Raw genomic sequence first — 25533 nt, forward strand, 5'->3', positions numbered from 1 at the left:
CCCTCTCTCCTCCCCGCAGCCCTCCTCTCTTTCTCCGTTTCCCTCTCTCTCCACCCCTCCTGCCCGCCCTCTCCCTTCCCCTCCTCCCTCTCCACCCCCACTTGCTCCTCCAGGCTTCCTGCCTTCTCTCTTTGGGCCTCGCCCACCACCCTGGTGCCCCCCTTCCCGTTGGCGCCAAACTCCCAGCTCGGATTCCTTCCTCCTCGGGGCAGGGCGGAGGGCACCCCAGCTGGCCGCGGGTCTTCCGCTCTGTCTGACTGGGCCGAGTTTACCACAACTGCCCACCCTGCCTGCCCTGGCTCCCTGGCTCCGGTCCAGCCTCGAAGCTGAGAGCCGTCTTCTGGAGGTGGAGCGTCCCCTCAGTCTTAGGCTGGGCCTTTTTCTTTCTCCTCCCTCCTGTCCTAATAGTTCACTAGGGCCTCCCGGCCCTTCCTTGGCTCTGGAGGAGAGCAGTGCCAGGCTTAAGCTGCCATCTCTTCTCACCTGGACATCCGAATATCATATCCTGCCAGTGCCCACCCCAAACTTATTCTGTCCAAAGCTGGGCTCAGACTTTGTCTCAGCCATCCGAGTTCTCATGTCAGTGAAAGGGACCATCACCTGCTCCAGGCCCCACTGCCCCTCGCGTGCCACAAAGCAAAGTCCTATTAGTCCAGTCTCTTTTTTCCAACCTTCTTTGCCATCGAGCATATTAAAAATAGGCTTCCCAGCATGACCAGGACACAAACCCAGCTCTAAGAGACAGCAAAGCCCAACAATGCTTTACATTATTGCTATTACTGTGCTTTGCAGGAATTCTCATTTAAGCCTCAAAGAACCCCCGAGATACATACAATTATTTTCCTCATCTTGCGGAGGAGAAAAACGGAGCCTAGAAAGGTTAAGACCATGAAACTGGTAACTGCTGCTGGTCTCTCTTCCCTCCCCTTCTGATCCAACCTTTGTGCACTGTGGCATCTTTCTAAAACACAGACCTGGTTGTATATACACTGCTTCCCCTACTGACCACAGAATAGGGTTCTATCTCTTCTCTGGGGATGTTTCACAATCTGGCCCCAACTGACTTCCAATTTCCTGGTTTTCCACCTCCTTTTCTTTCTTTCTTTTTTTTTTTTAAGAAGATGTTGGGGGTAGGAGTTTATTAATTAATTTATTTTTGCTGTGTTGGGTCTTCGTTTCTGTGCGAGGGCTTTCTCCAGTTGTGGCAAGCGGGGGCCACTCTTCATCGCGGTGCGCGGGCCTCTCACTATCACGGCCTCTTGTTGCGGAGCACAGGCTCCAGACGCGCAGGCTCAGTAGTTGTGGCTCACGGGCCTAGTTGCTCCACGGCATATGGGATCCTCCCAGACCAGGGCTCGAACCCGTGTCCCCTGCATTAGCAGGCAGATTCTCAACCACTGCGCCACCAGGGAAGCCCTCCACTTCCTTTTCTTACCCATGCTTGCACCCAGCATGCCAACCCCACCAAACCTCTTAAGGTTCCCAAATAGGCTCAGAATGCCCTTCATTCCCAGACCCCATTTGTCTGGCAAATTCCTACTTATCCTTCAATGCCCAGTTTAAATGTTCCTCCCCTTGGTTTAGCCTCCCAGGCTGTTGATTGCTGGCTCTTCTAGGCCCCCCTTGGAGGTTCCCTCTGTAGTAGTTGAGTCAGCTACATCATAACCATTGGTTATCAAGTCTTATCCATCTTTTCCTGTGCCTGGCACGTAAGAGACTCAGTAAATGTCTGTGGAATGGAAGACTGGGTGGCTGCAGGAAAGCAGTGGAAGTGAGAGGACCCCTCTCGTCCTGGGGACTGTGCATGTGTCAGACCCCCAGCTTATCCTACCCTACAGAGCCCGTTTCTCGTCTCTTGGTCATGGGATGAGGCAGCTGGCCCCTGGCTCCCCTTGAGGGAGAAAAACTACGTGGCTTCTCAGGGAGCTAATGCCTCCCACTGCCAACTCAGCCCCACCTACGGGTACCTGAATGCATATTTTAAGTGAACAAATGGTGGTGTATACCACCCGCATTTTTTGGTAAGACAGCATGGCATAAAGGCTCAGGGTGTAAACCCTGGAGGCAGACTGCCTGGCTACTTCTCACTGCTTGGCCACTCCCTGGTGCTGGGACCTAGGGGGGTCTGTACCTCAGTTTCCTCATCTGTGAAATCTTTTCATTCAGCAAATAGATATTAAGCACCTAGTAAGTGCTAGGCACCATTTGAGGGGCTAGGGATACATAATATATATGTGATTATTATGAATTGAATGCTTACTATACACTTTATATAAAGTGAGCACTTTATTGTTCTACCTAATCCTTATACCAACTCTTTAAAATAACTGGTATTAACTCTGATTCACTGATGGGGAAACCAAGGCTTAGAGGGGTAAGGAAGTGGACCATGCTCACAGAGCTGATGGGTGACAATTTAAATAGGAACCTGGGTGTGGCTGACTCCAGGTCCACATTCAATATGCTTTTATATACTTTCGCATATTTAATTCTCAGCTACTCTCACAGGGACCCAGAAAGGTTACATGACTTGCCCAAAGAAACACAGCTACCAAGTGTCAGTGTGGGGACTCAAACCTAGGTCTTCCGATCCCAATTTCAGGGCTGTTCCTTCAGCAACCCTGAGCAATCCCTGGAGAGACATCCTCAATGTCTTCAGGGTGCCCGTCTCGAGTGTGGTTGGGGCTAGGATGCGCAGCTGGGCACTGAATCCGGGTGTTGCACTGATGACAGGGAATTATGACAGCCACACAAACTGCCTCTGTAAGTGGGGGACCTAAGCCAACAAACATTTAGAGGCAGACAAGAGAATCCTTCCCTCTTCTAAAAAGGCATCTGGGGCTTCCCTGGTGGCACAGTGGTTAAGAATCTGCCTGTCAACGCAGGGGACACGGGTTCGAGCCCTGGTCCGGGAAGATCCCACATGCCACGAGCAACTAAGCCTGTGCGCCACAACTACTGAACCTGCACTCTAGAGCCCACGAACCACAACTACTGAGCCCATGCGCCACAACTACTGACGCCCGCACGCCTAGAGCCCGTGCTCCGCAGCAAGAGAAGCCACTGCAGTGAGAAGCCCGCGCACCGCAACAAAGGGTAGCCCCCGCTTGCCGCAACTAGAGAAAGCCCGTGCAGCAACGAAAGCCTAACGCAGCCAAAAATAAATAAATAAAAAAATAAAGAATAAATAAATAAATAATAATAAAGGCATCAGGAGAGTTGGGGTGGGGCGCCACCTGGTGGACACAAACTTTTGGCTTCACAAGGCAAATCCTACTCCTTATAAGGAAGCGCCCTTGGCGGCTTTGAGGAGGTATTTTTAGCCTCTGGAATCTTGAAGACATTCCAAAAGACGGTCCACAGACTCCGCAAAAGCATAACCATGCACAAAGATCTTGATACCTCCAACTCAACAAGTATGGTCTAAGCACCTGCTGGATGCAAACAATCTGGGTGTGGAACGCAGGAATGAAGAGGACCAATGCTTGCCCTCAAAGTGTTTGCACTCTGCTGGTAGGGGAGGGACAGACGTGGACGCAAATGGACACAAAAAAGAGGCATGGATGAGAATTATAAGGAAAATACAAAAGGGAAAGAGTATTGTGATGGGAGGGCTGAGGAAAGATTCAAAAACGAAGTGCCATTTGAGGATGGATAGAGTTTTGACAAGCAGAGGTGGGGGACAGGTGTCTTGGACGAGGCAGTCTCCCATCAGGCAGGTCCTGAGCATCCCTGGATGTTATCACTGAGCGTGCCAAGAATGCAAGGCCATGACAGCTCCTTCCACAACCATTTCTCAGTGTTGTGTTTGCAGCCAGCAACTTTGAGAGATGAGGGAACATCTTCTCCCAGACACAGAGCAGACTCACTTATTGCTTACGATAAAAGTGGTGAGGTAGGAGGGGACTGTGGTGGGTTTTCCAAGCTCAGTGCTCCGCAGCTGTGACGCAAACCCGCTGCATGTGTAACATCCACCTGAGTCCCTCTGTGGTGCCCCCGTGAAACTTGAGAACAAGGGAAAGATGTGTAACAGTGGTGCTAATGCTACTTGCTGTGCCAACAGCGGTCAATCCTTTGTCTCTGACTCAGGAATCCTGTGTCTTCTGCCAGCATTCATGAAATGACAGCAGGCTAGCTTTTTAGCTTAAAAATGGGGTAAATCCCAGGCCTGACAGGTGTTCTAGGCAGAGGGAACAGTGTGAGCAAAAACGGGACTAGATTGTTTAGGGAACAAGTACTGACACTAGATGGATACTGTGAGCCCCAATGCAATGACATTCGATGTGCCCAGAGCGGGAGGCAACCTGTAATAAGGAGGAAGGTGTAGCCCACCCTGAGCTCCCACGATCAGCTCTTACTGTTCACAGTCAGATTCTATTCTGTCCTCAGTCTCTGGGCCACTGTAAACATACTGCATATATAGACTCAACTCACAGTGGTTTAACACCTTTTATGTCCCAAGCCCTGAGCTGGCACTTGACCCAAATCAGCTAACAGCAAAGGCAAAATGCACAGTAAGGAAATAGATGGGTGCGGGGACCTGGAGAATCTTGCCTTGAATCTTATAGTTAAATTACTAGAAAACATTTCCTGAACACCTACTATGTACCTGGAATTATGCTACAAAAGCATGCTGGAAGAGTCCTTAACGAGTATTTGCTTGACGCTTCTCATTTTATGGAAGGGGTAACGAGGCCCAGAGAGGGTATGTGACTTGCCTTAGGTCACACAGCTGGTTGATGATGTGAGTGCCAAGTTTAGAACTTAGGTGTCCTGACTCAGAATCCAGTCAGTGTTCACTTTGTGACACCATTGGGATGGCACCCAGACTCCTGTTCCCCGCAGCTGCAGGGCAGGGGGCTCTACAGGAGCTCTGTGAGCCAGGCCAGGACACGCACTCTCACCCGTGGGCCTCCAGGCTTGTTCCCAGTGTGGCTCCCGCCAGACTGTGGGAACAAGGGCTACCTGAGTAGTGGGTGGAGTCCCCTATGAATGGAGCTAGGCGGGACACTGGGGGGCTTTGAACTTGTTAATCCAGCTCCCAAGGAGTGCCTAGGCCTTTGCAGGAGGCCATGAGCAACTAAGCTAACTAAGCAGGCCATGGCAGCAGAGAAAGAACCAGAGTCGGGAAAATCTCCATGATTCACCACATCCTTAAGAGGCCCCAGTGATAATGGGAGGTTGGAGACCCAAATAGTAGTGGAGGGGAGACCACATTTGCTTTTTTTGCTGTGTGGTTTGAGTGGGTCAGGTCTTGTAAAGAGTCTTTTGTGAGACTGGGGAAAGTTCACAGTTAAAGTGGATTCAGGGACTTTAAGGCAGCTGTAGCATTTCTAATGGTCTGGAAATCTAAATTTAGTTCCTAGCTTAATGTGTCTGAATCTCATATTTTCTTCAACTGTCAAGTGGAGCTAATAAACGACCTGTTTCACAAGGTTTTGAGGGCTAAGGAGGTGATACAGGTTGGACACTCAGCACAGAACATCATCTGATGGGGACCCAGTGCCCAGGCCAGCCCTTGGTGTCTACTCCTCTTGCTTTAAAGCTCCTGCTGTGGGTGGAGTGGAGAGATGGGGGCCCTTTCCTAGGGCCTCCTTGCATAGCTGGGAGAGAAATGGAAAAAACGTACACAGGCTCCTCAAGTGCAGAACTGGGGGCCTGTGACAACCACCCCACTCTCGGGGCCTCTTGCCTGGCCCTGACCTCTGACCATTGCCACCAGATTGGGACCATTCTCTTTGCCGCCATTCAGGGGCAGTCTTCTGAGGTCCTGCCACCTCCCAGACCAAGACTGAAGTCCAGATTTACATAGTAGGTAAAAGCCTGGATCTAGAAATCAAATATCTGAATTCCATTTTCCATTAGTTGCTTGAAACTGGATAAGTCACATAACCTCCCTGTACCTCCGTTTCTTCATTTTCAAGCAGAGGTGGTTTAACAGCTCTGACCTCACAGCGCTGTTGGGGAAGAGTAAATGAGACGAGTAGTGCGCCTGGCCCACGGGGAGTGTTCTGCAGGTGTGACTCCTGTTGGGCCACTTCCACTTTTTTTTTTTTGCGGTACGCGGGTCTCTCACTGTTGTGGCCTCTCCCGCTGCGGAGCACAGGCGCCGGACGCGCAGGCTCAGCGGCCATGGCTCACGGGCCCAGCCGCTCTGTGGCATGTGGGATCCTCCCAGACCGGGGCACGAACCCATGTCCCCTGCAACGGCAGGCGGACTCTCAACCACTGCGCCACCAGGGAAGCCCATACTTATCTGTATTTTTTTTTTCTGTATTTTTTAAACCATGAGTTCATACTTACTACGGACTGAATTGTGTCCCCCAAAATTCATATGTTGAAGCTCTAACCTCCGATGTGACTGCGTTTGGAGAAAGGAAGTCATTAAGGTTAAATGAGAGTGTCCATAAGAATGGAGCCTGATCTGATAAGATTAGAGTCCTTATAAGAAGAGAAACAAGAGAGGTCTCTTTCTCTCTCTCTGTCTCCACCAGGTGAGGACACAGTGAGCAGGCACTGTCTGCAAGCCAGGAAGAGAGCTCTCACCAGAAACCGAGTCAGCCAGAACCTTGATCTTGGACTTCCCAGCCTCCAGAACTATAGAAAATAAATTTCTGTTGTTAAGCCACCCAGACTGTGGTACTTTGTTTTGGCAGCCCAAACAGACTAATATACTGACCTTGAATTCTAATCTACATGAACGGTGTATTTTTATTTTTTATTTTACTTATTTTTTATAAATTTATTTATTTGTTTTTGACTGCGTTGGGTCTTTGCTACTGTGCGCGGGGGCTACTCTTCCCTGCAGTGTGCGGGCTTCTCATTGCGGTGGCTTCTCTTGTTGCAGAGCACGGGCTCTAGAGCGCAGGCTCAGTAATTGTGGCACGCAGGCTCAGTAGTTGTGGCTCGTGGGCTCTAGAGTGCAGGCTCAGTAGTTGTGGCGCACGGGCTTAGTTGCTCTGCGTCATCTGTGATCTTCCCGGACAAGGGCTCGAACCCGTGTCCTCTACATTGGCAGGCAGATTCTTAACCACTGCGCCACCAGAGAAGCCCCTGAACAGTGTATTTTTTTTTTTAATGTTTCTATAATGCACCATTTGCCTGTAGAACTTTGTTGTTTTCAGCCTGTTCAGTTTGTAAGTTCACAGAAGAGGGTTGTTGTAAGTTGCTTTTTGTAACGTCCTAAGCAGAAGGGTGCTTTTTAAAAAGTTTAGAATGATCAGGTCATTTACCAAGAAAAACGGAGTTGACTCAAGAGTCCCACTGTTGCTTGTCAGGTGAGTGTGGAAGTTCTCTCTGTTCTCCCCAGAACAGAGCATTCAGCAACAACAAACCCATGGGAACAAGTCTCAGTCCCACTGGGGGACCATTTGTGACTGTCCAGCTGCTTGAACAATTCCTGCAGCATACAGAGGGAAGGAGTCAAATGCTGCTTTAGTGTCTGTAGCAAGGTTTATATTATGCACTGCGCCTATAGCACCTTACTTCATCCTCACAGCAACGCTCAGAGGTGGGTATGATTATTCCCATTTTATAGATGAGAAAATAGAGAAGCAGAGAGGTTAAGTTATTTGCCTAAGGTTAAACAGCTAGAACCCCTTTCCTAGACTCTACTCCCCTAAAAACTAGCACCTTGCTGAGCCATATTGGAACCTAGGGTGAAAGGGAAAATGTGCGCCCCTATATGCACTTATCAAAACATCCTTCCATATTTTGAACCAAATGGAAAAAGTGGATAAAAGCTCTACGATCAAAAAACACAACCGGGGCTTCCCTGGTGGCGCAGTGGTTGGGAGTCCGCCTGCCGATGCAGGGGACGCGGGCTCGTGCCCCGGTCCGGGAGGATCCCGCGTGCCGCGGAGCGGCTGGCCCCGTGAGCCGTGGCCGCTTAACCTGTGCGTCCGGAGCCGGTGCTCCGCAACGGGAGAGGCCACAGCAGTGAGAGGCCTGCGTACCGCAAAAAAAAAAAAAAAAAAAAAAAAAAAAAACACAGCCACATATAAAGCCCTGTGTTGCCCAATCTGTTCGCACAATATTGTCAACACTCACAAAGCCAATTGGCAGGAGACAACAATGGCGGCCTTCCTGGGAACCGCGGGCTGATTGGAAATGACTGTTCCCATTGCAAAATGATAGTGTCATAAAACAAACAACAGCCTGTCTTTATGTTAAATGTCAATACTTTGTTCATCATGGATATTTTGCATTATTTTGATTTTTAAAGATATTACATTAAAATATTTATCCTAATTATGGAGTTTTTTGTTGCCCCCTCAAATATTGCACCCAAGGAGTGTTCCACTTGCCTCACCTTGATCTGATCCCTGGTAAAGCCAGGTCTTGGCCTGAATTAGCCCAGGGCTCCATTACCCAGGGTAGGCCTTCACTAAACAGGGCCCTGTTGGGGAGTGGATCCCAGATCCCCCACTCCTGCATGGCCTCACGGAAGTGCCTCATCTTCTCATCAGAAATATTGAATCACAAAGCTGTAGCAATAGAAATGGTTCCATTGTGTGGGAAGCACACAATGGTCACATGCCTGCAAAGATGTCTGGAGACACCAGATATTCTCTACCCAGCCTTAGTCACATCTGACCCAGAAGACACAAGTCCCCAGTTCCTACCCTGGTATGCTCAGAGAGCTCATGGCATCAGAATTCTTAGCCTCTCCAAGCACTGATATGCCAAGAGTTTGGCTTTCCTATTGTGGAGAATGGAGTAGAAGGAGTTCCTGGTTCAGAAGCCCAGATTCCTGGTTTAACTGTCTGCACAGTACTCTCCTTAGCCAAGCAGTTGGATGAAAGGCTTTGCAGCAATACTTTCTATTGGAGATGAACATTGCTGATTTCTTCATTTTTTTCAATATTTCCACAGGGCTTCAGGAAAGCAAAGAGAAGCCACTGTTAAAACCCTTTAAGCTACAATAAAGCACTTGCCGATACTGTTTTTGTGCAGGACACAGAGAGGAATTAGAGGCCGTGGGATGAGGAAGAACAGCTCCCAAACATACCCTCCACCTTGCCAAAAGGGACCCACAATCCCAGTGTGCTGGCTCTTACCGTTCCCCCCTGGGAACTTTTACAAAAGAGAACTCAAATGACTACAAAGGTCAGCTTTGAAGTGAAAAAGAAGTCAGGGAGACTCAGCTGCCTATTCGCAGGTGCCCTTTGTGACCATTTTTGAACCAGTGCACAAACAACTCCTCATCTTCCAACGAAGCAAACAAGCACTTATCAAGGGCCTACTGGACACCCTGCATCCACTCCTGTCCCCCTAAGTTTCAAGCTGCAGCCAAAGTGAATTTCTAAGAACACAAATTTGTCATGAGGATGAAATGAGCTACTATTTGTAAAGTGCTGACTGGCATTACTGGCACATAGTAAGTGCTATAACGTATCTATTAAATAAACACATACAATGCTATTCCCCTCAGAGGACCAAATGGAAACTTCTTCACTACCTGCCTCTGCCTTCTGCCTCCCCACCTCTCTCCCTTGCTGACCTTACTCCCGGCCTCATTTCAAGTCCTCCTGAGTCAAGCTGCCTCCTGGCCTTAGCATGTGCCTTTCTCTCTGCCCAGACCCACTCCTCTTCATTTGATCAATTTCAACTCCTCCTTCACAACTCAACTGAAATGTTACTTCTCCCTTCTAGGACCTCCCCAAGGGACCTTAGGTTCCTTCATGTTTATCACAATTGTAATCACAACTAAATGTTTTAAGTTTTTAAATGTCTGCCTCCCTTACTAAGCTGTAAATTCCCCCAAGGCAAGGCTTATTAAAGGTGTCTCCAGTTCGCTGCTGGTCAAGGAACTCGGACAGGGTGAATCCCTAATGGACCATTGTCTAAGGCATGAATGAAACCTTTTTAATGGTGTCTCATTAGGAGGTTGGCCCGAGATTGCACAGCTGATTCAAGATTCGAACCCACGACATTCTGGCTTTGAAACCAAAGGTCTGACCACCGCACTGACTGTCCCTTCCTCTCCCGCAAAGCTGCAGCCAGAAGACAAGTGGTCTGGGAGTTGAGTTTAAGGAGCTGCAAGTCTATTTGCAGAGGGCCACATGCTGCAAGGAACTCGGCGCCGCGCGCAAAAGCCTCGGGCCCAGGGGAGGGGAGCATCCGTCACGTGTAACCAGCAGGGCCAGCCGTCGCCGCACCCCGGGGCAGGAATGCAGCCCCGCCCCCGTTCCCGAGCCAGCAAAACCGCGCTCTTCCTGAGGACTGACGTCAATGAAAGGGGCACCTCCGCGCGCGGCGCGAGGGCCGCCTGGGGCGGAGGGAAAGGGCCCGGGAGGACCCGCCCCTCTCTGCTGCTCCGCCGCTGATTGGACCTGGCGCACTCGGATTTCGAGGCCTTCGGAGAGAAGGGGGCTAGGTGGGACACGCCCCCCGCCCCTCTGCCGCCGCCGATTGGCTCACGGAGTCTCCGCGTTCGATTTTGGAAGGCTCGCAGGGCGCTCACACCAAAGCTCGGCAGAGGATTGGTTGTTCCCGAGCCAGGGAGCGCTTTCTCTGGGGAACCGCGGCTGTGACCGAGGTGGCCCGCCTCAGGCGGCCAGGTACGTAGGTTCGGCAGCCTGTCTTGAGCTGCGGTGGAAGCGAGTGGGCGGGCCGTCAGAGCAGGGGTGTCGCCGGGACCCGAACTCCCAGGTCCACTTAGAGCCCGTCGTAGTGCGAAGCGGCCACGTCTGAGCCCCTGGGGCGGACCCGTGCTGGGGATATCGCCGTGTGACCTCGACCAGGATACCCCCTCCCAAGGTCTTGTCCTGTTGATGAACGCCGTCCGGTCCCTGTAAGCACCGTCGAGGCAGGAAGCCCAGAGCTGCGCCCGGCCTTTCGAAAGCCGTGCAAGGGGTTGGGGGTGGGTGCATCTTAGCTGACCCCATCCCGATTTGAGGTCTGTCGGCTCTGCCCTTCAGCGTGGTGAGTAATCGCTCTAACTCCCCGCGGGGCGGTAGAGTGTCGAGGGCACAGAGGCTGGCTTGGGAGACCTGACTTTCGATCCCTGCGCCTTCCAAAACCCGCAGAAGCAGATAGCCCGTTTCAGAGCCTCCTGGGTCCTTCCTCCCCCAGAAGACTTCGTCAGCCATCCGACAGGAACAAAAATAGCAGTGGTTGAGAGCGTGGGCGCTGGGATCAGACTAGGGTTCCTATCCCAGCCTCATCACCTACCACCTGTGTGACTTTGGGAAGTTACTTAACCTTTCTGGGCTCAGCTTTCTCATCTGTAAAATGGGTGTAACAATAATAGTGCCTCCTCATAGGGGTGTTGTGAGGATTAAAGATATTACTCCTCAGAAAGTGCTGTTCTGCACTTGACAGGGAGCAAGCTGCCTCAATGGCAGCGATGATTTAAAGGTCCACAGATGAATCCATCTCCCTTTACTCTCTTCTCCCAAGAGTGAAGGTCCCTTTCGAGGGAGTTTCATGACAGTAGTGAGGATGAAAATGGCAATGATTCTATAGTCCCTGGTGGTTGAACAGCCTCTCTCCCTTGCATCATTCATTCACGACGTAATGTACTGGCATAGATGCTTTGGCATACTTTATCTCCCTATCCCCTAAGGGTTATTTATTCTCACCACTTTGATAATGTGCAAATTGAGGCAGGGGAAAACCGAGGCCTGCCAAGGTACCCAGTTATCAGGGGCAGAGCCAGAATTCAGGGTTCTTGAACTCTTGAGTTATTCCTAGATCTAGCAGGAGTTTACTTCCAGGTCATATCTGAGAATTGATTTGGGGGAAGGGTCCATTTCCTTTCTTTACTTCCTGGGACACAGAATTGGAGACCAACCTGTGTCCAGTTCTCTCCTGGCTGAGCTAGGCCCACAAGGCCATTTGGACTGAGCCTCCTGCTTGAAGGAGCCACTGATTTTGGCTGCTGTCCAGTGGCATGTCTGTGCAGGGAAGCCACAGGTGTTGATTTGGGCCTTGGGCCAGAGCCTCCAGTTCTTTTTCTAAAGAGGCCCTTGGCCTCTGATTACAGATTATTACCATCACCAGCATTATCTGAAGGGGGTGAGTGAGGGCCCAGTTGCCGCCCAGGTCATACAAGTGTGTTGTGCCTGTCATAGTTCCCAGTACCTCCCTGAGACTACAGAGAAAATGACTGTCTGAGCTGAGCTTCATACATTACAAAGAACGTTCAGTTGGGCACCATATTTATGTACTTCAAATTCAGTGCATGGTGAGTCACCTTTTAAATATATTTCTTTGTAAGAGCCCTGCAATTCATTTATTGCCTGTTTCAAAACAAGTTGAACTTCATTTTCAACATTTGATATTTACTTTGGGAGTTCGTTTCTAAGCTAGTTTGGATCAAATTGAAGTATTTCACAATTAGTCTTTACGCATTTGCTCAGAGACCCATACCTATTTTTTATGTCAGCTCTGAAATGAAAGATCCATTTATAATCTTTTAATAGATCCGTGGTTTCATCTCCCAGTTTAAAAAACTGCCATTGTTCAAGTACACACTGATTTCCCTGGATTCAGGTCTTGTCCAGGAAGTTCGTGGGGAAGTAACACATTGAATAAGACAGGAAATTTTTTTCTGATAATAAAAGTGTTCTGATTCAGTTTTCTCCAAGTTTACCAGATAGTCCTCCGTGAAATCCACTGATTTCTATTCCCAGCCTCACTCTGCTCTCTGAATCCCAGAGTGGGAGGCGGAGCCAGGAGTGAGGGGCCTCAAAATCTGGAGGTGCCAAGGCCTCTCGGGGTTCATGGAGGCTGTGGTTGAGGCTGGAGGCTCAGACTCTCCCTGATGGTTCCTCGTTGGTGTGTTTGTAACTCACGGTAGCTCTGTAACTGGCCTCTGGAGGCTAGAGGCTGGAGGCTAGAGACTAGAGGCAGGAGGCAGGGCCTTGCAGCCCTGGCAGAGGTGGCTGGACCATCTGGGAGGTCAGGCTCCAAGCCACATCCTCCCTGAGGCAGATGCTGCTACTTGATCCCGTTGCCATTCTCTCTGAAGGGAGGGTGAGATTGCCTGAGTCTAAGAGAAGAACTGTCACCCCTTCTCCCACCACCAAGATCAGTCTGGGAGTCTGCTCCAGGCTTGGCCATAGCCAGCCTAGGTCACTAGAATGCTTTAGAGCAGTGAGTTCTCTGTCTTCTACCAGACCCTAACCCCACAGCCCACAGCAGCGCAGCAGGGTCTGGCCTCCAGGGAAGACTGAGGAGGGCAGAAAAGGGAAGCTACTGGTGGGGAAGTTCCCTGGCACTGAATAAGCCAGACCTGTCCACACATGTTGCTCCTGGGCCCTGGCAGACAAGCAAACCCATCTCTGCTTCCCTATGGACCTAGCCTTGTCATGGAATCATTGACTCCAAACACCAGCACACACCCTTGGAGACCACAAGCATCAACCTGTCCTTTCAGATGTAAGAGGGAAACAGGCCCACAGAGGCCACGTGAAGTGCCTGAGACCTTTCAGCCCAGGAGTGGCAGAACTAGGGCTCGAACCTAGTCCTCTGACTCAGAAGCCAGTGCTCTGTGCACTGGGCCGGGTTGCAGTTCCAGATTCCTTTGGTGGAGGCTGGGGATCTTCCTCTTCAGAGTGCCACAGGTTCATGGCTTCAAGGCTGGGCCAGCCTGTCACCTGGTAAAGAGCTCTGGTGCTAGTGAAGATTAAAATAAATTCCACAGCCCCACTCCTGCCTGGCATGTGGGACATTCACTGTTCTTCCCTTTCCACTGGCAAGTTTCCCCCCTTTGTGAATTAGATAAGAATAGTGAAACAGTCCTCACAGAAATGATGGGAAGAACTGTGCTTTGAGCGGCCTGGCTGTGAGGGCAACTTGGTGGTTTAAAAGCTCGGGCTGCAGTCATTAAAATGAGGTTCTGGCCTTGGCTGAGCCAAAGATACGTATTTCAGCTACTCTTTAGTCCCCTTTGAATGGCAATGAGGATAACAGTGCCTGATTCCTAAGAACTGTTTTGAGGATGAAATGATACCATGCATGTCGCTGATTCGGAATAAACACCCCATAGTTAGCTTTTATTTCTCTTTATCAGCCTGAAAGTGTTATTTGGTTACTTGGTGACTGTTGTTGTCTGGTCACAGTATATTTATATCATCCAGCGCTGGGGGTTTAATTACCACACGTATTAGGTCTTAACTGGATTCCCATAATTGTGCCTATGGAGAGGCAGATTTTTAAATTCCCATTTTCCAGATAACAGGTACTTTTTTTTTTAACTTTTTTTTTTTTTTTTTTGGCCACGCCGCGCAGCATGCGAGATCTTAGTTCCCTGACCAGGGATCGAACCCGCGCCCCCTGCAGTGGAAGCGCAGAGTCTTAACTGCTGGAACACCAGGGAAGTCCCCCCAAAAGCACAATTTTTATGAAGTTAATTTATCTGACAGTCTTCTGAAGGTTTATTTTTGTTATTAAATCTTTTCAAAAGAGAGTGGGGTTCTTATGATAGAAGACCTAGAAACTGGGACAGGGTGAGTGTGGAAGTTACTGGAAGGAGGATGGCTACTGGGATGAGGAGGAGGGATGGCCAGGGCAAGGAGGGGGACAGTCATATCTGAGGAGTCTGAATGAGAAGGAGAGATGGCTCAGATTCTCAAGAGCATAAAAAGCAGGTGAGAGTAAGGGTTACTTCGGCAGGTGGGCTGAGGATGGATAGGAAACTGGTGATGCTCTTATTTATATGATTCTGTTGGGTTTTTTAAAATAAATTTATTTATTTATTTTTGGCTGCGCTGGGTCTTTGTTGCTGCACGCGGGCTTTCTCTAGTTGCAACGAGCAGGGGCTACTCTTCGTTGCGGTGCGCCTGCTTCTCATTGCGGTGGCTTCTCTTGTTGCGGAACACAGGCTCTAGGCGTGCGGGCTTCAGTAGTTGTGGCTCACGGGCTTAGTTGCTCCGCAGCATGTGGGATCTTCCCGGACCAGGGCTTGAACACGTGTCCTTTGCATTGGCAGGCAGATTCTTAACCACTGCGCCACCAGGGAAGTCCCTGATTCTGTTCTTTTGCACTTTTTACGGTGAGCATGTACATTTTTAATTTAAATATATTTTAAATTTGATTTCCCCCTTTGTAAGCCAGTTGCTGTTTGATAGGTATCTCTATAGCTGGCTGTGGAATGAGGTCTGACTTAGCAATCGGGCCTTCCTTGTTAGGCCCAGGACTGTGAAGGGTGAAGGGAGCACAGGCAGGCCTTCAGCTGGCTCAGGCCAGGCTGCTCAGAGGAAAAGGAGGGTCTACATTACACCCCTGACCCAAGTAAAAAAGTCAAGGATGCCAAGAAGAGGGGCATTTGCATTTATTTAGCTCCGACTGGGGACCTGATACCACACTAGACCCATTTAATCCTCACAGTAATCCTGAGAATTGATTATTAGCCCCATTTTACAGTTAAGCAAACAGGCTCAGAGAGGTTGCGTAACTTGCTTAAGGTCACAGCCAGGACGGTGGCAGAGCTGGGCTTCAAACCCAATTCTGGGTAATGCCAAAGTCCTTGGTCTTCCTGGTCTCCAGGCTGTTTTCCAATGCCATAGCTTTTTCAGGCTGTAGTGAAGATAAGGATAAGGTGGGTGAGCCTGTTATGCCTTTATCATTCAAAAACAACTGTCTAGAACTGAGGTAATTCAGTTTTCATTTCTTGCATGTGAGGAGGCAGGGGCGTTGAGCAGAGCCTAACTTTTATTGAACTTAGTATCGATTTCTGCCTCTGCCCTGATAGGATATTCTAACCCTGTAACCCCTTCTTGTGCCCCTACCTTTGCCTCTGTGGTCCTTTGGACTGTGGTTAGATATGATTGGTCTATATCATACTGTGTTTACTAAATTATATGGACTAGGCTCATCCCCAGGGTCTTGAAAATAGAAAATGGGATGACTCTTCTCAGTGTTGTAGATGGAAAAGCAAATGAGTGGTCTTAATGCTTTATGTGTCTTCACTCAGTCCTCATAGGAGCTCTACGAAGTAGGTACTAGTATGGCTAAGCTACACAGGAAGCAGATGAGGTGTGGAGGGTCACCCAGCCAGTAAGTGGTGCAGGCGGCCAGAAGCCGGATTCCCACCTGGGGAGCCCAAGTCCACAGCCCCTCTCTTACTTCTGTGCCACAGAGCTTAGGTCTCAGCATCAGAGTATTCTGGATTGTTCTTCAGTTTCCTCATCTGTGACATGAGGAGGTTAAAAAGTACCTACCTCATAGGGCTGTTGTGTTCATATTTCAACGATGTTATGTGAATACAGCTCTTACAGTGAAGCCTGATGCATAAGTGCTTAACACGTTTCAGCTGCCGCTGCTACGGGCGTTATCACTAGGACGCGGGCTCTGCGTGGACTCCACAGCCAGACAGACTTGGGTTCTACTTCTGGCTCTGCACTTACACATGGCTTTGTGCCTGCAAGAAAGTCATTTAACGTCTGGGGTGTGCTTCTTCATCTGTAAAGTGGAGATAAACAGTCCTGACCTTCTGTGACCATTAATACATACGTCAGGCACATAAGCACTTTATAGTAAAGTTTGACTGTCATCATCATTATTATTTCCCCAAGGTGCCCTGGGAAATTAGAGTGATTTTAAGTCAAGACTTCCTCCACTTCGGCTCCTGGAGAATAGAAACACCAGAAGCCCTCGCGTTAGTCAGGACCCCAGGGCTTGGGAAGGGCCCGCTGAGCTGCTGACGTCCCTCCCTTTTCCTTCCTCGGCACGCAGGATGGGTACCCCCGCCTCTGTAGTGAGCGAGCCACCCCCCGGGCAGGCCCCGACAGAAGCCCGGGGCCGCAAGCAGGCCTCGGCCAACATCTTCCAGGACGCTGAGCTGCTGCAGATCCAGGGCCTGTTTCACCGCAGCGGGGACCAGCTGGCCGAGGAACGAGCGCAGGTCGTCTGGGAGTGTGCAGGGGACCACCGTGTGGCGGAGGCCTTGAAGAGGCTGCGCAGGAAGAGGCCCCCTCGGCAGAAGCCCCTGGGCCCCTCGCTACACCACTGCAGCCGGCTCAGGTAGGCCCCTGGGGCTGGAGGGCCGCGGGGAGGAGAGCACTGACACACCCACTCCACCCTTTCCCGGCTCTGGGGCCTGGAGCTGCTAACCTGGCCTCACCTCTAGGTACCTACCACTGGGGTTGTCGTGAGGTCTACACAGCGCTTACTTACCACGTGGTTGACACTTAGAGGTTGCTCTTCCTACTGGAATCATCTATGACCCTAACCCTACTCCCATGGGAACGGGTGCCTGGGTCCTCTCAGGGCCACCTCATTTCTCAGTGATTCTCCACCAGGTGTGAGGGACTATGGTCTGGAAGAAAAAACAACCCTGTTTACCTGTTGCTGAACAGGTAACATTCAAAAGTAAGCCTGGTGAAAACCTTGGCTGTGGGATTACTAAGAAAATAGCATAAGAGAGTACTGTAGAGACATCAAGGGTTAAAAACGGTTGAGAAACTTTACCTTAAACTTTCCCTAGTCCTCCACCTCTTTGCTCATTAGGTCACTGCCAGCTCAGGAACAGCAAGCCCCAAGAGATCGAGTTGAACCACATGGCCTAACCAATCGCTATGGGTTACACGCTGGGCCCACAGTCAGAATATCAGATCCGAGCAGGCTTTCTGAGATCATCAGGTCCAGGGGCAGCAGATCAGCTTCATTGCTCATATTAGTTCCAACTGATTAGTAATCCCTACTGAAATCATCTTGAGATGGATACTTGCCCTCTGGTCTTGTATCAGGACAGATTAATGATGTCTGCCATGAGTACAGGATGAGGAAGATGGAGAAATGCTGAGTGTCACACCCCCTGACCTAGCCCCACTCTCTTTACAGAAGAGCAGTCTGAAAGCTTTGCCTTGTCATGCAGCTCCTTGGGCAGAGATGAGACCAGAGCCCTGGTCTCATTTGGCCCTGAACAATGTTTGTTTTGTTTTTTAGTATTTATTTATTTGGCTGCGTCGGGTCTTAGTTGCAGCATGTGGGATCTTTTAGTTGCGGCATGTGGGACCTTTAGTTGTGGCATGTGGGATCTAGTTCCCTGACCAGGGATCGAACCCGGACCCCCTGCATTGGGAGTGTGGAGTCTTAGCCACTGGACCACCAGGGAAGTCCCCCTGAACAACGTGTTTTAATAGTTCACCATGACCAAAATCTCTTCAGTCCCTGTACTGTCCTTCCTATTGATGTTGGCTTAACACACACTTGTTCCCTGCAGAATCACAGAGGCCCGCGCTCCACTGGCCGACCCACAGAGCAGTGCCACGGAGATGGCTTCCAGCGGGCAGTATCTGAACTCCAGGAGGACCAGTGCCAGGATCCACCGGAACTGGAGGAAGCCAGGTCCCACAAGCTACCTTCATCAGATCAGACACTGATCCGGGGAAGGGGCTGGGAACAGCTCTCTCTTCCCCAGGATTCATAGGGACCTTTGCCAAAGGGTCTGGGGAGGCGAAGGAGGAAGAGAGTTGAAGCAGACAGCCCCACTGCTGCCACTGGCCCGCTCGAGTCAGAACAGGCCCGGAGGCTTCCACTGAGCTGTTATATGGGACCCATTCCTCACCAGATTGAGGAGAAACAGTGACCGTTCCTGCCTCAGCCCTTCTCAATTTAACACTATACCTGGGCTGCATGATATTCCCCTGGGAGTCAAGGACAGGCACTCAGACTCAGCATCTCACCACTCCTGCTACTGACCCTCCTACTACTACCGTAACCCGTCGTCCAGCAGCTTGTCCCACACCCCTGCCCCTTCAGGCCAGCACAAGGAAACCATAGTTGAAGTGGCAAAATAAAACGGTTCACATCAAGAGCTTTGTGAGTCTGTCACAGAAGGGGAAGATCCAGCATGGACACTCCGGAGCTGGGGGTGAGGCACTGGGCTCGCTGCAGAGAGGGAAGGAAGGAGAAAATAGGGCTGGCCTCCTTGACCAGAGGCTGTCAGACTGGGAGGTGAGATGGAAGCCTCTCCATAGGCAGTCCTGGTCCAAGATGAGGAGAGAGGGTTCTTGGCCCCTAGCCAGCTCTCGAAGGGGAGACTATTACAGTCAGCCCTGCATAGTGGGCCGTGACCCTAGGCCGGATGAGTCTGCCGTCAGTGTAGTGGGCACCAGCTCCTCAGCTGGCTTCCGCATCCCTGTGGAGCAACCATCCTGAGGCAGCTCGACAGCTGCACCAATCGTGCCTTTTGCATTACTGAGGCTTCCTGTAGCCTGAAAACCCTTGAGATGAGGATTTTTGACCACTATTCTAGCTTTGGCTCAAAAGAAGCCTACTATATGTTCATTAGCATTCAGCTCCCCTCACACCCATCCTATCTGCTTTATTATCCGTCACTTAAAGGAGCCAGGGTTCAAATTGCTCCAAGTGGGCAGTGATGCACACACAGAGCAGAGCTGCCCTCTTACGGCCAAAAAGAGAAGCCAGTCCACATTCATTACCCCAAACCTCCGGGAGAGATGATTTTGTAATTTAGAATTTTTTTGGCTTTTAGAGAGGAGTTATTGCAAAAACTGTGTAATCCCTATTGGGGGAACATCTCATAACAGAACACTAATATTTCTGTAACAAATATTCACAGTAAAAGGGATACATGATGATTACAAATAGCTTTGCATGTGTGTAGGTGCAGGTCAGGTGTTGGTGTCAAATGAGTTATGAAAATATTTTGGGAAATGAGGACCTGTACCTTCCTCTGCTAGAGGAAAAGAGACTCAGGAGCCATATCTCAGTAACTCACTCCATGGCAACACAGGGTTCTTTGTCCTTAAAATTGCCTCCTACCTTGTCTTCCTTCCACCAAAGAAAACTAGACAAAAAAGGTCAGAATTGGACTTGTTATTCATACATCTGCATTGACTTAAATGCATTACGTACAGTTTCTACAGTGCATTGGAAGAACAGTGCAGAGGCAGCAGCACTGTACAGCCCAGCCTCTACTCCCCGACACTGGGAGACAGAGCCTGTGGCTGGCGGAGGGCCGGGCGGTGCCACGAGTGCCACCAGAAGCCTGCCCCGGCACTCGGGGCCCTAGCTCTCCCAAAGTCCACATTCAAGGCAACCTGAGTACAGGCTTCAAGGAGAACGGATGTGGGCCAGGAAAGGATGCCCCATACTCTTTGGCCTGCCAGGACTGGGACCAGCTCCCTCCTACGTTGGACCCAGTTTCCTTCTCATCCCAGAGCTGGTCTGCCTGAGGACAGTGTGCAGATCGGCTCAGTGAGCGAAGCAACCGGGCTCTTTAGACTGCTCAGGCTCTCTCAACACCCAGGTGGGGGCTTCACCAACACGTTTGTACACAGACGTCTGGAGAGTTAAACACACCTGGGTCCCCTCCGGCCTCTGGGAGCCCTGCTGCTCCCATGTTCTCGCAAAAATGGTCCCCAAGGTCAGAGTCGGGGTCGGCTCAATGGGATTGTCAGGGCTGGGGCCAGCGGGGAGCTGTGCCTTGTCCACAGGGCATGCGTACCCAGCTCCAGAGACTCTTCCTGTCGGCGGGGTGGAAGCCCAGGAGAAGCTGGCTCCTGGGGGCTGGACTGGAAGGGGCCCAGCCTGGCGCAGCTGACGAGAGAGCTGCACACCTCCTGCATGGCGGGAGCTAGGCAAGCAGAGGGAACACAGCCACAGTCCTTGCTCCCTTTCTTTGGTTGTTCTTCAAACCTTCGAGATAGTTTCTTTCCAAGGCTGACTGACCAATCGCAGGACGCCGGAAACTTGAAATGTCCAGTAGCACAGGGCTGCCCCACAGCCACGGGTGGCACCCTCTTTACTCCCGCCTGAGGCCATTCTTTGCTTTGGTGTAGAAAGGGCTCGGACAGCTGGTAAGGGGGACAGCTGAGGGAAGAGAGACATGGAAGCAAGAAGATGCACAGTGGGCTGGGCAGCCACCGGGGGGCAGTGTGAAGGCCTCTCTCCTTAGGGCCCTGCCTTTCACAAGAAGCCGTGGAAAAACTGGCCTGGAACAAGTCGGGGAGCAAAGGGAAGCTGCCAACCAGGAGGCGGAACACAAGTCCTGTTACCTCCAACAAGCAGCAGTGGTAGCGGAAAAAGAAGTCCAAGGACCTAATATCCTGTCCTCTTATGTGCTGAGACCCACCCCAGAACCCTCACCGAGAGCCACTCCAGAACCCAGAACTGAAGCACTAACTCAAGAGTTGAGAAGAAAACATCTAAAACAACAGGAACAAACTAGCAGACTGGGAGAGTTTGTTACCTTTGGCTATGGCCAAGGACTAAGGAAGCGAGGCTCGGATAAGTTCACCCATAGACCATTACAGTTCCCAGCATATACCCAGGTGGTATGGATCACATTTGCATGCTGGGGAGTCAACTTCCTCCCTCCTGCCTTTGCCTGAGTGACAAGCAACCTACAGGCCTGGGCTAGAGGGGTTGGGTCCCCAGCAGGGGATGGAGCAGAGGTGATCTATACCATCTCTGTAAAACTGCTGGGAGTTCTACAGCAAAAGTCTCCCCACTGTGAGAATCGTGTCTGGAGTCAGCCTGTTGCCCCGGTGGGAGGAGAAGGGGAAGAAGACTTGGCAGAAAACCAAAAGGAAGTGTGGCTCCTGTCTGTGCCAGCACTGCGAGTCACCTAGCTGCCTTGGTCCGTGGGGGTAAGGAACTGTGAGACACCTGGATGTCTAGGCCCATGCAAATTTAGGTCTGGATGAGAGGTTTTCTGCTATAAGAGGTTCTGGGATTCTGCCTGGGTTTTATATTTAAATTTGTATTTGTTTTTTTCTGATGCAGAATATAATGAGGAATAGCTACAGAGCAGGGTGTCAGGAAGGGAAGGGAGTTTCCCAGCCTTCCCCCAGGAGATGCTGGAATGGAGATGCTCCTTCCCAGGCACCTGGACTACTTGCTCGGAGCGCCAGCCCCCCCCACGCCAGCTCTCAGAAGAGCCCGACAGCCCACACTGTCCTGATTGTGCTTCTCCCGGCGCTTGGGAAAGCTCTGAGGGGGTGGTGAGCAGAGAGGGAGGGCTCTTAAGGGCACTGATCTCTGCCGGCTTCTCTGGCTCTTCCTGCAAGCTGCTCCCCAGGCTTTCTCCCAGGCCAAGTCTCAGACAATGTGCCTTTGTCTGCCTCTGGGGCTACCACCATGAAAAGAAGGGCTTCCGGCTCTGAAAGCTCTGTGTGTAGGACTCGCTAGCAGACCGCTGGTGGGAACGGGCCGTCTCGACAATCACGGGTGGCATCTGGACGAGGTGCAGGGGACTCTTGTTGTCTTTCAGGGCCTGGGTCAGATTTAGGATCTGCAGTGGGAAAAATGAGATCAGTGAGGGCAAAGCCTAGGCATTCTGGTCTGCCTCTGAAGGGAGACCTGCAGATAGAGTGCTCCTATGAATCAAAACAAGAATAAACAATCCACTAATGGAAAACTGTACCAACAGGCTATTTACTAAAGTAAGACGACAAGTGGGCAATACACAGAAAATGGAAACCTCTCTACTCATTGAAAAAATACAAATGAAAACAAAGACGTCCTATTTTTTTGCCCTTCTAGTTAGTAAAGACACAGAACACAACGATGACGACTCAGCTGGGGAGAGTTCAGAGACGTGGCTGTGGGACGGGACCGTGGCACAGTTTTTCAGAAAGGCAAGTGGAACATAAAGGTTTACAAGTGAACAGGCCCTCTGACTCAGCAACTCCATTTTTAAGGACTAAGGGAACAATCACTGACATGCACAAAACTCTTAGTTTCAATCAATACAGTGCAGTATTGTTTGTAACAGTGAAAATGATATAAATACCTGAGAGTATGGGATCAGCTAACAACTTAAGGGACTGGAAACAAGCAGTTAAAAAATATATTCTCTTGGCATGGAAAACTGATCACAGTGTCTTAGATGGAAAAGAAAGGAGATAAGGAACCACTATTATAGTGTGACCCCACCTTTATTTTCTTATCTACTTATCTACAGAGAAAAAAAGTCTGGAAGTTGGCAGTGATTATCTCTGGGTCAAGGAAGGTGACCTAGAGATAGGGTGATTTTTGTTTATTCTTATTTTCTGATTTTCCTACAAAGACCGTGTATTAAACCAAAAAAAGCCATTTCAGTTGAATTGTCCCTCTCATGCTGTCTTTTCATCATCTTTTTTTTACATAAAATTTTTACTTTGGAATAATTTTGTACTTACAGAAAAGCTACAAAGATAGTACAGACAGTTTCTATGTACCATTTACCCAATTTCTCCTTACTTTATCATCTTATATAACCGTGGTACATTTACCAAAACTAGGGAATCAACATTGGAACATTGGTATTGACCACACTCCAGGCTTAATTCGGATTTCGTCAGCTTTTCCAGGACTGTTCTTCTTCTGTTCCAAGATGCCACAGCGCATTCAGCTCCTCTCCAGGTTTTGTCTGTGTTTTACATGTATTTCAGATATGTGTCCAAAGGAACACATTTTCTTCCCCTTGTCAAAATCACAGTCACCACCATTTATCTTCTCTGGTAGGACAGTACAAAAGCTGAAGTTGTCCTATGACAGCCTTCTTTATACCACTGGATGTTGAAGATTTTCACAGCCAGGCCAGACACATGGGAGGGGAAGCTAGGTGGCACCCCCAAATCACACAGGCCTCAAGCCATAAATATCCTTGGCCTACAAGTGCTGCCCCAAAAGAGGCAGAGATTCACCTGGAACAGAGGTCAGAAGTGAGAAGTCGATCCTACCAGTAATTAATTTCTTTTTTACTTCATTGTTTTGGTATTGCCAGCACCCTACACTGCTTCAAAGAGCCTTGAGTACAAGATCAGGCCAGAGAACTAAAAGGAGGTTCAAATGGAATTAGAGTGAATTGTGCAGGAGACCCGCCCAACTTAAGAGACAGGAGTTCACACCTGCCCTGGCTAGATCTCCCTGTGCTTTCTTTGGTTCTTCGGGTTAGAAGCCACCTTTCCAGCATGTTTAAGTCTTTGGGGTAAAATGTCAAACTGTCTACAACTTACTTTAAAAAGATTTGGCCAAAAGCAAACAAACAAAATCTATCTATCTAGGGAGAGGGACAAATTATATAGATATATTAAAGAGAGAAATTATATAGATATATAGAGACAGATACTATTCAGATAGATAATATTTAGAGAAATAAGATAAAGCAAACGTGGCTAACTACATGTAACAATTGGTGAGTCTAGAAGACCCCACTCACTCTTTCAATTTTACTGAGGTTTGAAGTGTTTCAAATTAAAAAGTTGAAGAAAAATTTATAGCAGGCACATAATGCCTAAAAAGAAATACTGTCTTTGAAAATGTTATCTTAAGAAGCTTTCCCTCAGACTCTGCATTCTTTATCTGACTCCTGGTTAGAAGCCTTTATGGTGAGGAACAACTTCTATCACCCCACTCCATCTCTCTAGGAGTTCCTCAGTCTTCACCTTTGACTCTGGGCCATTGTACAGCCCACTCTGTGATTACAGCTCAGGTAGGTAGAAGGTGGTGCCTTCCTTTCACCTGCATGCTAGGAGGAGGAGCTGGACGCTCATGGAACCTTATGGTTTCAGAGGGAGGCACTCTAGGTTGTAAGATGCCGCAGGCCCTCAAAGGACATTGAGAGCACAAGTTGGAAAGAAAGCTAAGATTGCACTCTCTCAATCCACCCCGCCACCCTGCCTTTTGCTACTCTAGATAATGGTCCTAACTAAATATCATGAGAGGAAGATTGCTATGATGTTGGCAAGAGACTGGAGTTGGGAAGGGATTAGAGAAGAAACTACAATAGAGACAGAGGTTCAGCCTACATAAACTTGAGAAGTTTGTTCCTTTATGCTGAGTTCCATAATACCAGACTACATCACATGGCTTTTAAGGTTTCTAAAAATTCTGCCAGCCTAACTGGGCCCTTACATTATTTGGGAAATGTAGGAAGACCATGTTATGGTATTCAGGCAGCTATAATAACTGCAGCTCTTAAAACCTGTCTGTCCCATTTCTAGAGAAAATGGGCTCGGTAAGCTCAAGAGTTGCTCTCACCAGCAGCCTTTTGCTAAATGGAAGAAAGAGGTAAATGTACAATTATGACCGAGAAAACCCTCTTGTCCTTCAAAGCTTCTGTATACAGAAGCTGTATACAAAATCATAATCAAAATAGCTAACCCAGGGCTTGCCTGGCGGCGCAGTGGTTGAGAGTCCGCCTGCCGATGCAGGGGACATGGGTTCGTGCCCCGGTCCGGGAAGATCCCACATGCCGCGGAGCGGCTGGGCCCGTGAGCCATGGCCACTGAGCCTGCGCATCCGGAGCCTGTGCTCCGCAATGGGAGAGGCCGCAGCAGTGAGAGGCCCGCATACCGCAAAAAAAAAAAAAAAGCTAACCCATATTGAGTACTTCAGTACACCAGCACTACTCAACTGTTTTCAGTGATTTATCTCATAATAACTCAAGGAGGAAGGTGCTATTATTAATCCCATGTTACAGGTGGAGAAACTAAAAGAAGGAGAGATTAAGTAACTCGACCAAGACCTCATGGCTAGTAAATGGCAGAGCCAGGATTCAAACCAGGCACTCTGACCAGTTTGTGCCCTAACCACTGAGCCATCCCAGCGATCTTTAAAACTTCAAAGTGA

General features: G+C 49.6%; 2 protein-coding genes across 8 annotated transcripts in view; one reads left to right on the forward strand and one right to left on the reverse strand.

The window, feature by feature from the left end:
- The first annotated feature begins 10374 nt into the window (after positions 1–10374).
- On the forward strand, positions 10375–18764 carry AVPI1 (arginine vasopressin induced 1). Of its 6 annotated transcripts, none has more exons than XM_081225251.1 (4): positions 10376–10562; positions 14939–15001; positions 16684–16971; positions 18173–18764. In XM_081225251.1, exons 3-4 carry the CDS (start codon positions 16685–16687, stop codon positions 18330–18332), a joined length of 447 nt encoding a protein of 148 aa, XP_081081377.1. In that variant the 5' UTR covers positions 10376–10562; positions 14939–15001; position 16684; the 3' UTR covers positions 18333–18764. The 6 variants fall into 6 exon arrangements, with proteins under 6 accessions (XP_081081379.1, XP_081081377.1, XP_081081378.1 ...); XM_081225250.1 differs by lacking the exon at positions 10376–10562 and adding an exon at positions 10574–10926; XM_081225253.1 differs by lacking the exon at positions 14939–15001 and having other exon boundaries at positions 10375–10562.
- Positions 18765–18856: 92 nt separating this feature from the next.
- PI4K2A (phosphatidylinositol 4-kinase type 2 alpha) overlaps positions 18857–25533 on the reverse strand; it is a 28587-nt gene continuing 21910 nt past the window's right edge. Inside the window, exon 9 of one of the 2 annotated variants that reach the window (XM_081225231.1) lies at positions 18857–22210. In XM_081225231.1, coding sequence (XP_081081357.1) covers positions 22049–22210 — 162 coding nt within the window. In that variant the 3' untranslated portion in view covers positions 18857–22048. Of the gene's footprint in view, positions 22211–22461; positions 23607–25533 lie in introns of those variants that run through there. The other variant, XM_081225232.1, reaches the window with a different exon arrangement.

Source organism: Mesoplodon bidens (genome assembly GCF_964165515.1).
Source record: "Mesoplodon bidens genome assembly, chromosome: 1".
Lineage (NCBI taxonomy): Eukaryota > Metazoa > Chordata > Mammalia > Artiodactyla > Ziphiidae > Mesoplodon > Mesoplodon bidens.

Coding starts and splice junctions, on each gene's coding strand:
- AVPI1 (XM_081225249.1), top strand. CDS start 10,776: ATGAACGCCGTCCGGTCCCT. Junction 10,796..16,683: donor ATGAACGCCGTCCGGTCCCT/GTAAGCACCGTC, acceptor CTCGGCACGCAG/GATGGGTACCCCCGCCTCTG. Junction 16,972..18,172: donor CACCACTGCAGCCGGCTCAG/GTAGGCCCCTGG, acceptor TGTTCCCTGCAG/AATCACAGAGGCCCGCGCTC.